Genomic DNA, 14,726 nt, shown 5'->3' on the forward strand with positions numbered 1-14,726 from the left:
GACGGGCTCCAATCCGAGCCCTGCACTCAAAACCACCATACAACAACTTCGGCTACACGATGTGTGGCAACAGCTTCGTTCACGCGATCCGGGGTACACATTCGTCACACACAATTCTTCTTCCAGGCTCGATCGACTGTACGTCAGCACTGGCCTACGAGAACAGCTGAGAGCAACACACGTTCATGTTTGTTGTTTCTCCGATCACAAAGCCGTCACTGTGAGAGTATGCCTCCCCCTCCCAGATAGAGCACCTGGCCGAGGCTTTTGGTCCCTCCGGCCGCATGTGTTGTCCACCGAAAACATAGAAGAGCTCCAAACGCAATGGCAGTATTGGACTCGTCAACGCCGTTATTTCCCGTCCTGGATGGAATGGTGGTTGTCATGCGCGAAACCTAAAATAAAATCATTTCTCGATTACTTTTTCAAATCGACGTAAGTAACTTTCATATGGTTTTGAGAAAATTAATTCAGAAGAACCACAAGCTGTCTTTTAAAACTGGTTTAAAATTATTCAACTTTTTAAATTTTTTTCGCCGTGTACATCGCTTAAATTTTGCATACATTAAGCTCGCGTTCAAAAACTAGGGAGTTCCTGTTATTTCCCACAAAAAAAATATTACAAAATGATAAGCCGATTTATTCAGTTACTTTCGACGTTTTTCTACCAGTGTAAAATCGGCTCAAGTAGTGTTTTGTTTTGATTCGTGGTTAAGTCACTTTGTCTCTCCATACAGCGGGGCGGCGAAAGTAGTGGTTAGGTTGCGAAAGTTGAGAATCTTACTTTCGTCGTTTTGTAAATCCGGAAATTAAACGTTTTAAAAGTGAAAAATCGAGTTGGTTCAGAGCGCATCGTGTAGAATTTCGTCTGCGAAACACGTAGAATCGATAAAGTAAGTTTGTATACTTTTTTGACTTGAGTCTGTTAGAATAAGTTTTCGAGATTTTTTCGATGGAAGTCCAAAATCGCTTTTGACTCATTCCATCGCGAACAACAGCGCCTTTATGAGTTGCTTCGGCACGCGTATGACAACTACCATAATGATCGCTCCATGCTCGCTACAATCAACCGCTTGAAAGCTGAAATGCTTTCGCACCAACGTCGTTTTACCGAAATGTTCGTACACATAAACGAAAGATACGTGGCCGGTGAAGCGCTCTCTACCTACCAGCTGGGAGAAAGAACGCGTCGAAGAACGACAATAGAACAACTCCGAAATGAAGAAGGTGGAATTATCGACGACTGCGATGGGATTCGAGACCATATGGTTGAATATTTTTCCAACCTCTACGCACGGGGCAACGTAGACGAGGTGCAAGACAGTGGTTTCCAATGCGAGCGAATCATACCCGAGCAGGATCACGTTAATATGACGTGCATGAACGAAATTACAACCACGGAGATTCTCTCCGCTATTCGTTCTAGCGCCTCCAAAAAGTCGCCGGGGCCTGATGGACTACCGAAAGAATTTTATCTCCGGGCATTTAACGTCATTCACCGGGAGCTCAATTTGATTATGAACGAAGCGATCAATTCAAACATTCCCCCACACTTTCTCGACGGTGTGATCGTTTTAGTGAAAAAGCGGGGAGCTGGAGACACCGCTCGTGCGTATAGGCCGATCAGTTTAGTAAACTATGATTATAAAATGCTAGCACGGATCCTCAAAACGAGAATTGAAAATATCATGCGCACTCATAACGTTTTAACCGACTCGCAAAAGTGTTCTAACGGCAGGAGGAACATTTTTCAAGCCACTCTCACGATTAAAGACCGAATCGCCCAGCTGAAATCAAACAGACAAACTGCTAAGTTGATTGGATTCGATCTTGACCATGCGTTTGACAGAGTCGATCATGGTTTTCTGTTCAACACAATGCGTGGCATGGGTTTTAACGCAGCACTGGTGAACCTACTATCCCAAATAGCAGCGGCCTCTTCGTCTCGTCTACTCATCAACGGTTTCCTCTCTGCCGCATTCCCGATTCAGCGATCCGTGCGCCCAAGGGGATCCTCCTGTCGATGCATTATTTGTAATCTACCTACATCCCTCTACTGCGTCGGGCTGGGGCAAGTGTGCGGCAGAGATTTAATAGTGGCCTACGCCGACGACATCAGTGCCCATTGTTTACCAGCGTTCAACAACTGAATGCAATGAGAGAATTATTTCCGATGTTTTTTGGACATGTGTCTGGAGCAGTTCTCAACGAAAATAAAACAACAGCAATCGACGTTGGGGCTTACCGATGTCCCTCTGACTGTTCCATGTTGCAAACGGTGAACGCATCAAAACTCTTGGGGTAGTTTACACAAACTCAGTGCGAGAAATGGTAACATTGAACTGGGACAAAATTGTGGCAAACTTTTCCCATCAAGTTGTGGGCTCCATTCACAACGTTCATTAACACTACACCAAAAAGTGGTTTTGTTCAATACGTTTTTTGTCTTCAAAATGTGGTACATGGCAGCACACTTGACTCCGTTGGCGGTCCATGTGGCGAAGCTGACGACGACCATGCGCAGGTCCTTTGTTTCGAAGGAGCACCTGCGACTATACCAATGATGCAACTGGCACGCAGAAAACAGGATGGCGGTTTAACCTGCATCTTCCAAGTTTGAAATGCCCCTCACTGCTTATTAACCGACACCTGTTAGAGATCGATTCCCTCCTTTTTTACCAATCCTATATAAACCAAGCGAATCCTCCTCCCAGCAAATTCCATCTCAAACCTTTCCTTGCCTGAAGCTAATCATAAGCAATCTCCCAAACTTACCCTACAAATCCGTCATCCTTCCCTCCGCCGATCTCAATCCACCGTTTCTTCGTGGATCGAACAGAACAAACCGAAAGTGGAAATAGACTATCCAAATTGCAACTGGCCTCAGTATTGGAAAAATATTGCGACGCGTGGACTCTTGTCGTCACAAAAATCAGCGCTCTACGTGTGGACCAACCAGAAGGTGCCGCACCGACGGCTGCTGTTTAGAATGCGACGAAACAGAATGGAGAACAATGCCTTCACTGTGCTGGACCTAGTGAGACGATCGAACACAAATTTTTCTCTTGTGCGAGAGTGCAAGATGCGTGGAGGCTGCTACAACGAAGGGCTGGTGGCAATAACTGGTCGCCGGCGCTCTTTTGTGTGCAGTGAACTTTTGCGCCCTGCCCTTGAATGGATTGTCGACGACAGATAAACAATGATCATGAAAACTTTAGTCAATTACATTACCTTCATTGATAAATTCGAATGGCAGGATAGATGTAGATGCATTAAGTTTCTTTTTAGACGTCGAAGTTTAAACAATTATGTAAATAATTATTTCTAAGCAAATCGACCAAATAAACACACTTCTTATAAAAAAAAAAAAAAAAAAAAAAAAAATACATAACTTTTTGTGTTTAGTTCATTCTTCCATTGTGCTTTATGTGCTTCAGGATTTCGTTTTTACTACCACTGAAAAAGAGTCATCTATTGCCTTTTCAGTTTTGAATGTCGTCCTATTTGTTTAGTGTTTCGCTAAATTTCTTTAAGATGATATGAAAACATTCTTAGTAACCTCCATATTTGCTCAGAAATAATAGAAAAAAAAACAGTTTTTCTTTAAATGTTTGCTCCTTCGCACCTTGTTTTCGCCATGATTTTCCTGATTCGCCACCCTTCATAAGAAATCAAACGTAGGTTGCGGACTCATCAACCGAAATTAAAAAACGTAGCGAATACTGGTGCAATTGGTCCAGTATTCGCCACCCCCAATGTTTAATTCAAAAACAAGTTTCTGATTAGTTTTTATATGTTTTCTATTGAATATGGATTAAAAGCTTTCGTTTATCGTATTGGCAGTAATCAAAGGTCTTTCGATTTATGTATAACAATATTTTCCTTAGGCTGCCCAAAACTGGTACACCTTCCCTATTACGTCCCAGGACAGAACCTACTTCTCAGCTTTAGTGTTCTTTATCAGCCCTTCCACAGTTATTAACTAAGAGCTTTCTTTGCCAAACTAGCCCCTTTATTTGGTGTTGTTCAAAATTAGGGTGGTCCCAAATACTCATAGAAATTAACTAGCCAACTTGAAAAGTTGTGGTATATTTGCTTTGGGCAAAGTTGTAGATCAATTTCAAAATTCATTCAATCACAATCGCAAACAACAATAGCTACCAAACGGAAAAAGATAGAGTTTCATCATTTTTCAAAATAATGCGTTTTCTCAAAGCTCAAGTCTCGCATAACTTATGATCTCGCCCTAAAAAGCCATTGGTAACCATGTGTGTAGCTCATTGTTTCTGAGAATTTGAAATGGAGTTACATGTTTATTTAACAAACGCTATGGTGAAGAAAGGATCATTCTCTGCCTGCCGTGGTGTTGGTTTCGATGCTTATTCATCCATTTGCTCAGAAACAACGAGCTACACACGTGGGTTACCAATAGCTTTTAGTGCGTTATCCCAGATTATGCGAGAAGGTGGTTTTATTAACGGTTGTAGAACATTTCCCAGAAAGCCAAACCCCCGAAAAAAATAAAATAAATTTAGTTTTGTTCAGTTTTTCTTCCTAATTTTCGTCAATTCACAATTATGGATTCCCATGCAAAAAAAATCAAGATTGTAGTCCAAAAATTACTGTTTAAAAAGTATAGACTAATTTGAGTCCTTTGTCCTTTTGAAATGAATTTTCATACTCGAAATTGTCTTCAATCAATCACACTTAAAATAAATCGCAAGTATCCTGTGAAATAAATCACCGAATTCGAACAGTAAACAACAAAAATACATATTTTCCTGTGAATTCTATTATTTTACCGAAAAAATCCGTGAAATCGACTGTTTACCGGAGAAAATCAGTGAAATCTACCAATTTCACCGGAAAAAAATCCGTGAAACAAACAATTTTACTGTAACCCTGTGAAATACTAACGAACAGTTCGGTAAACAGCATTATTTTCACCGAACTTCTGTGAATTCGTGTGACATCCGCTCTGGCAGGGCATGAGCTTTCTTTTCTTTCAGTTTTTGCACACCATTCTCAAGCAGTGAAAGCTAGCTTAGTGGTAGCAAGCCTGCTTTCCTGATCGGAAGGTCGGGAGTTTGGATTCCCAGTCGAACCATTTTCTTGTTTTTCTTTATGATTTTGTTCAGTCATTTTACAGATTGGTCGTATTCGTTCGTATTCGTAATCCGTATTTTTTTTTTTAAGTGTGAAGTCAACCTTGGAATAATAGATATCTGTCCAAGGTATAACACAATATTTTAGTCTGCAAATATCTTATATATAACATGTTCTTCCTCCTGGAATGCTTTGAGAATCGCATAGGTACCGTAATTTCGGGTGAAATTGATTTTTCACGGGTTTTTCTAGTCTGTTTTCTATAATGTTAACTAAAATGGCAGGAAAACAAGTACGAAGGTGAGCCTCATCGACTCATGTAGCGAAATTTTCTAACAAATGTCATATTAGTGTTAACAAATATCTCTAAATAAAAATCAGGGGGATCTCATTTCGGGGTGAAATTGATCACTTGACAATGCCTTTATTGTTAGTTTTCAAAACAACTCTACATGATAAATTTGAGCTCTCTGAATCCGGATATATGCTTGTCAAATTCTTAACAATGCAATATTTTATATAAATAACGAACAGTTAAAATTCAACAATTACGCGGGAAATCGCCTTAAATGTATGCAATTTCCTAAGGAATTAAATTATATCTAACAGAAATTCAATTAATTCAACCATATGAGCTAATTGGTACGAGTTTTGGGTGATGAAAAACTGGGTTTGGGGATATATCTCAAGCATCCTCACAAACTTTCAGGTTTATACCCATGTTCAAATCCTTGCTTAGAAATAGAAGTTTATAGGTGTTTTGTCAATACTGCACCGTGCATGATTTTGAAAATTTTACATTATTTTCATAATAATGAACATTCTTTAACGCAAAAAAAACTTCACAACACACAATTCGACAATAGTTACGACAAATCAACGTTCATTTATTGCAGCTTACATTGATATTTGTGCTCCATTAGGAATAAATATCATCGTGTGATACGATGATCAATTTCACCCGATTTTACGGTATTTTATATCTGTCTTTGGAAGAATAAGTAGAATTTATTGTGAAAACCTTATATGGCATTTATGGAACGAGAACAAATCATTTAAGGGGTTGTCCATAAACCACATCTGATTGTATTGTCAAAAAAAGTGATTCGTACTAGTGTTAATATATTAAATATTCTAAAAACTAATTGATGTACCGTTTTGATTCATATTACGGACACTTAAGGCTTCAGTGAAGTACAACTAATCACTACACATATAAATTGAATCGTTCTGTACAAAACTTTAGCGTAATCAGGCCTTGCAATACTTAAATTTCGAATGGTGGGCGAAGATTCGGATTCCACATCTTTAATTCACTTTAATTCGATAAAAATGTTCGGCCTCTTCATGACTTTTATTCCGGACACAATCACTCTTTCGCTTCATATTTCCGGACACTTTGTTTCGAATTCGGACAGCTTCTGAAAAACACAATCAGAAACAATCGAATCAATAATTAAAACGCACTAAACCGTAAGAAAACGTCAAAACTAGTTGAACATTGTAAATTTTCATGGATTGCTATGTAAAATGTTTATAAAAATCATAATTCAAATTGGGAACATTTTGACGGCGCATTTTGAAACATTTCGAGTGAAATCTTTCCCATACAAAGTAGAGTGTCCGGAATTTGAAGCTGTCCGGGTTTCGAATCAAAACGGTAATTGGTTTTGAAGCTTTCATAACATACAGTCACCCCACAGTTATGGATCAACTAAGGATCATTTTTTAGAACAAAATGTGATTAAAAATCATGGTGATGCTTTACAGAACAAAATTACCTCCCTGGCACTGCAGAATATAGTTGTTTTCTGCGAATACACCTCAAAACTCTCGGTTATTTACCAAAAAGTATCGATTTCGCCGGAAATTTCAAACGATGTCGACCCCACAGATGTGGATCAGTGGAAGAAGAGTATCCGTATTATGGATCAAATCGACTCATATTATGGATCAAAGCACTATAACAGCAATTTATCTGCGAGGTAAACGAATGGTGTGCTAGTGAAAGCATACGTTTTGGCGTTTATTTCGGAAGCGTCTTATCTTTGATTCATAACTGTGGTATGGGTTTCAATGTCCCACAGTTATGAATCAACGCTTCTGGTAAGACGGTTGACATTTTATTTCCTACGGACGGAAAAAATATGCTTAAGCATATTACAATTGATTGCGATGTGGTACAGATTTATGGTTCACGTACGTAAAATGCGTTCTGCGTAATTGCAACTCTATTTGATGAGATATTTGCGTTTTAATCCAACTTTGATCCATATCTGTGTGCTATCCATAACTGTGGGGTGACTGTATTCTCCCTTCTTTTGAACATTGACTGTTCTTCCTAGGTTTATTGTCTTCGTGTTATTAAAATAATAATGAAACCAAATTCACAAGAGAAGTCCGCTTCTCTTTTATAAAGTTATTTAAAAGATTTGCAACAAAATGTAAAGGCTGCAAAATATGAAAGCATGTGTGCACTAGAGTGGCCTGTGTGCACTAGGTTGGTTGATCAGACTAGACGGGCTAAACGAGTTTGAGTTGACGGATTCCACACTAATTTTCAAAGTAGCTTCTGGGGATCCAAATGAAACAATTTGGGGTGTAACTAACTTCAGATTTTTCCAAGTTGATTTTTTTCAGATAGAAATGGACCATCCTAATAGGAACATTATTATCGTCTTGTATTAATTCCAGTTAAATGCTGTTGTAGGGTAAAAGCTCTAATTTGCGACCTACAAGAATTGGAACAATTTTCAGATTTTTACACATAGTAGGCCAAAATTGTCTGGATAGGTCGTTCTTACAATCGGGTGTACGATTGTAAGAAAGATAATTGTTACGTAAAGCCAATTAACTATAGTTTCGGACAGAACATCCTTAAGTCTACAATATAGAACATATTCATGCATTTCTTTTTAATTTCTTGATGGATTTGCCTCAGATTTTGCAGATTTGTTACGTGCTTATACAACTTAGAAATATGCAAGAATTATCAATATATATCCATAATTATTGGAGTTACAAATCCTTAAAATGAAAGTATGTTGAGAATATTTCAAAAGAATTCCCGTCTGACGACAACTGATATTTACGCTAGGCGATTTTGTCGGATGCCAAGATTGTAATTCAAATGCGTTCACCCCATATTTCACATCGAAAAGCAACATGCATCGCTACTGCTATCACTGCAAATTGGCGCAAATTACCCAAGGTAGACTCTCGAGACGTGTCAGCATCCTATGTGCCATTTGTTTCAATCAAAAATGTAAACTACAAATGCCGCTTCAAGATCACAAGGTTTCAAAACCGATACTTGGAGATTTCAAGTTCAAGACATCATTGCATGATATCTGATGAACTTATCTGTGCTTGAACTCGAAATCTCCAAGGTATTGGATTCGAAATCTTGTGATCTTGAAGCGGCTTATGCATGATGATCATGTATATTGGACACCACATAGAGTACGACGAGGTAAGAGCGGTAAACGGAGTAACTTTAGTTTGGTATGTTTTTACTGTTTTTTATAAGTGTGTAGCTGACAAAAACGACATTTAACCTTTTTTAGTAATAATGTTACCAAATGGAAATTAAACTTCTTAACGGTGTATTGCTCGCCTTACTAGTGAATCAAGTTTTTTATTTTTTTGCAAAAAAATTAAAAGTTGAAGTTCAATTAGTAGTTTTAAACATACTCTAAAAATCTTTCCCCTAAATTTATTAAAAAAATGAAGTAAACTTCTTGCCTTAAAAATCGAAAATAAGTTTAAGTTATGAAATTCGAAATAATTCATCGAGGTAAATTCGGGTGAAATTGATCGGTAGAGTGAAAATTGATCATCGTGTCACACGATTTTATTTCTTCCTAATAAAGCATCAACATCAATTAAATATGTAGTAAATGAACATATTTGTTTCAACAAATGTCGAATTGTGTGGTTGTGAAGTGTTTTTGTGTCAAAGAATGTTTATTTCTATGCAAATAAAGTTAAATTTCAGAATTATTTTCGGTGTTGGTAATGATAGATATCTATACACTTATAGTTTTCAAGAACGATTTGAACATGTGCCAGCCTAAAAGCTTATGAGGATTGAGATGAAATATGAGAAAATCTTTTTTAAATTGCCTAACATTTAGGCGTTTTGCGCGATGTTCTCGAAGTTTGATTATCAATTATTTCCATAAATATTGTATTTTTCAGAATTTAACAAGCATATTCGGATTCAGGAAAAACCAAATTAAGTTTGTACAATTGGTTTTCCAAAATTACCAATAATCGCATTGACTAGTGAATCTCAACCGAATTTACGGTACCTTATGTTATCATGAAATCGTTTAAAAACACATACATAGATAGGTTGACGAACTACAGTCCGAAATAATGAAAAAAGTGGTATGAGATTTTGGGGAGAAGTTTTTTTTTATCTATGTTGTGGTGGCGATTCAATCGTTTGCACAGCTTTTTAAAGCAGATCAAATATGTTGTTTTGTGGATCAGCTTAAACTATAAATAACTTTATTAAATTTTCATTAACATATTAAATCTTATCATTACTACTTTACAAGTTACAGTGGCTTCTTTTCCATTCTCTACGATATTAACTAAATCTTCAAGATTTTATTAGTTACTGCTATCAAGGTCCTATGCCACAATTCAACTGCCTGGAGATTTATTTTCCTTGTCTTATGCATTCTCTGTATGCTACTCATTATAGGGTTACTATTTGTAGTTAGCGCGCCACAATCTAAAACTATTCAAAACAACACCGCGTACCTTTAGAAGCTTCTTCCAAAACGACTTGTAATCCTCGAAAAAAAAAACAAAAATATTTAATCAAGTAAATGTGAAAAACCACAAAAATATCACACACTTTCAAGAACTTATTATGGAAAAGCTTAAAATTGACCATCATAATAGAAATCAAATCTAACACATGTATAAAGTTATTTCACTCTGTAAATTGACACAATGAGATTCAAATAAAAAATCTATGTTCGCAATGCCAAAGTAAATCACGAAAGCGCCCAAGTACGTTAGGCAGTAGGGAGAGAGAAGGGGTCTTCAGTAGTATGTGGTAGTATTATGGTTCCATTTTTCATACAAAAGCTGTTACGTAGGGGAGGAGGGGTCTCAAATTTTGCTTACCGTAATCCGGGGTAACATTGATCAGCGGGGTAACATTGATCGGGATGACTCATCTTGTTAAACGTTCAAATAAAGATTTATTGATGAAGCATTTTCGAACCATGAATGGTGCCTCTCTTTTGTATATTCATAAGCTAATGATAATTAAGGTTTTTGCCAAAATTGCGTTTAGTTCATGCGCAAATTTGTCAACTTTTTGAAACAATGATTTCTATCATTTTCACTGACACTACCGAAAATTCATGTCTCACATGAGTTCTGCAGACGATGTGATCAAGGAAAATGCGGGTGTTACTAAAAATGGCATCGCTGAAACGATTCCGTTGCCAAATCTTTCATAAGTTTATTCATTTAGGCAACATTTACTAAATACTATTACGAATGTAGAATTTCCTGAGGAAATTGCCTACTTTTAGGCGTATTACGCGGTTCAAGGTGTTTTTAATTTTGTAATAACTCAAAAAGTAAATGACTTGTAAGAGTTTGGTCTTCATATTCGGCTTCAGGGGCCCTGATTTTAGTAAGTGACGACATTTCCAATATTAGCGAACGTTGTTTACTTGGGTGATCAATGTTACCCCATATCAGCTGAATCAAAAAATCACTTAAAACATTTATTTAAACATGTTTAAATCTTTCGAAAAACAAAATAAAGTACATAGCTAGGAGCGGTGGGTGCCAGTACTTGTTTTAAAAATTTGAAACTTGTAACATTTGTATTGTGAAATGAAAATTTAAGAAAAACTAAAAAAAAAGATCAATGTTACTCCGGATTACGGTACGTAATATTTGATTAGTTCCATTGTATTTTCTGCAAATAATGATTATTCCACTCAAACTTTTTCCCCACCTTACTCTAGAAGTTTTCATGCAAATTTTGCATACTGCCGAATGCAAAACAAGTCATCCTATGTGATTTTGATCCATTCTCAACCCCGACGATGGTATATTTCCCGCTCACGCCTTGAATCGCTGATGACCATTCCAATAAGGTATGTTGTTGGTAGAACGAAAAGCTCCGACCGCCCCGCCTAAAAGTATACTCTATTCGCCACCAGTGGTGCACCCGACAGCGCCCGTGCTGACATCGTGTGCTAAAAAGGGCAAGCAAGGCAAAAGCTCGCCATGTTGGGTGATTGTCGCCTTTTCTACATTGGATAGCTTGCAACTGCCGGGGATATTGCATACAGTTTGAACGCAGTGTGGAAGCACCTCCAGAAAGCTCATTTTGGAAGACTCAAGTCGAAGTGGAAGTTCCGCTGAGCGGATAATTTATGATTCGGCGATAATTGGAAAATATGCGGCACTTTAGGGATCTCATGCTTATTTATGGAGTTTAAAAAGCGATGTTTGGTTCATTTATTGCTTCGAGAGATATGCTTCGGTGATCAGATAAAAAATCAAGAGGATTGATTTTTAAATTTTGAAAATTTGAATCAAACTTGAGTTTTGAACAGTAATTTGTTTTGAAATAACGGTAATCCGTTTTGGGACTATTGATTTTTAAAAGCTTTGGTAACATTACAAGAACCGGAAGTACAAAGTATAATTAATGCAACGAAATGCTTCCGGTATTTGCCACCAGATGTCTTCGCCGACACAAAAGCACGCTGTAGCATGGACAACAACCATGCTTCGGGTCGTAATTCAAAATGGACGCCAAAGAAGGTGAGCTTTCGAAGCTCTGCCGGTGTGCTACTATCTTTTGGTCGGAAGTGGAACTGGCCGCGCCAAACGGTATACCGTCCCCAAGGGTTCGGTACCGGAACATCCAACTGTCATATCTCAAAAAGCAAATGTTTGCATCGGCATCATTTTTGTCGTGAAGATAATTTACTAATTTTGCCCTGAAAAGTGATATTAAACTATGGTTCTTGTGTACTGCATATTCGATAAGTGCGGCAATCAACGGAAAAAGAATGGCAAGATATCCTTCTTCAGGTGAGTTCCCTTCGAGCGGATGTTGCTTTTGCTAGGTTTTTTTTTCTATGAGAGCCAAAGGTAAAGTAGGCGAGTAGGCAAAGAGTAGCCTACTATGATCTCTCACACTGATACTGATTTGTATGTGTGCTTCGTGCTGCGCCCTCTTTCCGCAGTTTTCCAAAGGAGCCGGAACTGTTGCAAAAGTGGATCGACTTCATCAACGACCATAACCCGACTAAGATGAATGAGAAACAGCTGGACAGGGAAAAGATGAAACTTTGCCATATGCACTTCGAGAAGAACCAGGTGGTGACCAAGTCGAACAACGACCGGGTGCTGATACGGAACTCGGTTCCGCGATGCCCGCCGGGAATAATGTAAGTATTTTGGACTTTTTTTTTTACAACGGACAGTAAAAGATACATTGATTTAATGATAGTTTTATCGTTATCAGAAATGAATAACTTTATTAGGAAAACTTATACCATTCATTTGACTTACTTCGGCACAGAGGATTGATTTAACCCTTATGAAGACAAGTTAGAACATTACACTGAGACTGAGACAAAATACTTTATCATTTCTTAAGAACTATACCTGGTCCGTCCGACTCGGGCTCAGATTGGGTACCACTTTTAGTACTGCATTTGGTCCCTCGGTAGTGCAAAAGGTACCCAAGTTTGACAGATCGCAGTACACTTTTCACGGCATTCTAGATTACCTTATGAGCCATAAAATTTTGGGCAACTGCAAGGGGCACGGGGGTCTTTAATGTGTCTTTGACTATACTGCCGTGAATCGCAAGTCAGTCCCATCTGTAAAAAGTAGGCATTGAGATAATGGACTGTAAAGTTTTCAAACTCGTTTTCCAAACGATATTCAAAAAATTCCAGAGGTTTGGACGATGTTCCAATCTTAAGCCACACCTCAAATTTTCAAGAGCACAAGACTTGAGAACCAAACAGTGCTTCGCGTTGAAATCTATCCCATTGGTCACCACCAGCAAGCAAGCAATTTGATTGGTTTTCAACGTTTTATAATCACCTTAATGAAACTTTCACATCTTGCTTTTCATTACGATGTCTTTCCGAGAAAAATATAAAGATGATCAAAACAAGTTACATTTTTGTGTTCCATGCAGCCCGGTGCTAGGCAACCATGTTTTCGAGGTCAACATCAAACCCAAGAGCAACAACGTGCATTGGCGTAATCATATTAGGGTAATTTTTCTCCGATATTTTAATGTGTTCCACGCTAACCATATCAACTCAAATTAACTTCTGTACTGCAAACGGATAGTTTGCAACCGTTTATTTGTGTTAACATAACTGTTGTTGTGAGAAAAAAAATTTTTCGGCAAAAAATATTTCGCCCTCCTTGATTGTTAGTCCCTAAACGACTTTTGTTTACAAACATTGAGTTGTCAGTGGGAACCATTCCCAGTGGGAACCAGAGATGTTTGCTCGTTATTTTCCAATGGGCGGTGTCAGTAGGCTGGTTCCATGGTACGAAAGTCTGTAATGGGACTGATATACGGTTACTTTTCATTCATTTTCTAATTTCTTTATTAGTATCGTTTGAACATTACATTATTTTTTATATCTAAGTATTCTGTGTTAGGAAACACTATCCAGGTTATTACGAGCGCTAATGGCTGCCGCAAACAGGCTCGCATTCTGATAGGGATCAGTCGATATGACGTTTGGCTTGGGTCAGCTCAATATAAAACGACCCAAGCCAACGTCAAATCGACTGTTCCCTACCAGAAAGTGAGCGTATTTGCGGCAGCCATTAGCGCTTTTAAAAAGCTGGATAATCATTATTTGATAAAACTAAGTTAAGCAGATTGGAGTACCTTGTACCTTTCAATTCCTTTCAAGAGTAACTGACACTGAAGAAGACAGCAAGTGGTAGTCGAAATACGCGTATCTGTCAAAGATAAGTGTCGTGAATTCCGACCTCTTCTAGCCGGGATCAACGGATTGCTCCGTTCGATGATCCGGATTATAGTTCCGCCTTATCATTTTCGTTCCTCCGTGACGACTCAGAGCGATACAACCGCCTTCACGCGAATCGATTTAAGACTGACTTCCACTCATTTAACGAGAGCTCGACTCGAGCATTCCGGCTCTCTCGCTCTCTAGTCTCTCGTTCTCACAAGAGGTTCGCCGCTATGAGCTATAAAAGTGTTTTGGTATAATAGATTTTCTACAACATGTGTATATGTAATGCATTGAAGTAATTTATAACAAGGCACTATATTTATTCTACGGCTCACTTCTACATTCACCTCCACCTCTACTCTTAAGGTGAAACAGTTTGGAATCTAACTTTTAACATTTCACTAAAACTTCGAAGGCACTTATCTCGCGAAGGAAGCATCCAACAACAGGGCACTTTCTATGTAGGTTTTGTGCACTAGCAGAAAGCTCAGAATAAGAAGATCAAGAACGTTTGCCTACTATTTCTCCAAGTCGCCATTGTGACGGCCATCTTTGGATTCCGAGATGTTTCAGCTTAATGCACATAAGTGAGCAACCAATGGGAATTGT

General features: G+C 38.1%; 1 protein-coding gene across 1 annotated transcript; it reads left to right on the plus strand.

Annotated features, from left to right (window-relative positions):
* The first annotated feature begins 11,995 nt into the window (after positions 1 to 11,995).
* LOC110680977 (52 kDa repressor of the inhibitor of the protein kinase-like) lies at positions 11,996 to 12,573 on the plus strand. Its single transcript, XM_021856750.1, has 2 exons — positions 11,996 to 12,192; positions 12,348 to 12,573. The coding sequence occupies exons 1-2, from the start codon at positions 12,119 to 12,121 to the stop codon at positions 12,553 to 12,555; spliced, it is 282 nt and encodes a 93-aa protein (XP_021712442.1). The 5' UTR covers positions 11,996 to 12,118; the 3' UTR covers positions 12,556 to 12,573.
* Positions 12,574 to 14,726: the final 2,153 nt, after the last annotated feature.

Source organism: Aedes aegypti, unplaced genomic scaffold (assembly GCF_002204515.2).
Source record: "Aedes aegypti strain LVP_AGWG unplaced genomic scaffold, AaegL5.0 Primary Assembly AGWG_AaegL5_hic_scaff_2262_PBJ_arrow, whole genome shotgun sequence".
NCBI classification, from domain to species: domain Eukaryota; kingdom Metazoa; phylum Arthropoda; class Insecta; order Diptera; family Culicidae; genus Aedes; species Aedes aegypti.

Coding starts and splice junctions, on each gene's coding strand:
- LOC110680977 (XM_021856750.1), top strand. CDS start 12,119: ATGGTTCTTGTGTACTGCATATTCGATAAGTGCGGCAATCAACGGAAA. Junction 12,193..12,347: donor GGCAAGATATCCTTCTTCAG/GTGAGTTCCCTT, acceptor CTCTTTCCGCAG/TTTTCCAAAGGAGCCGGAAC.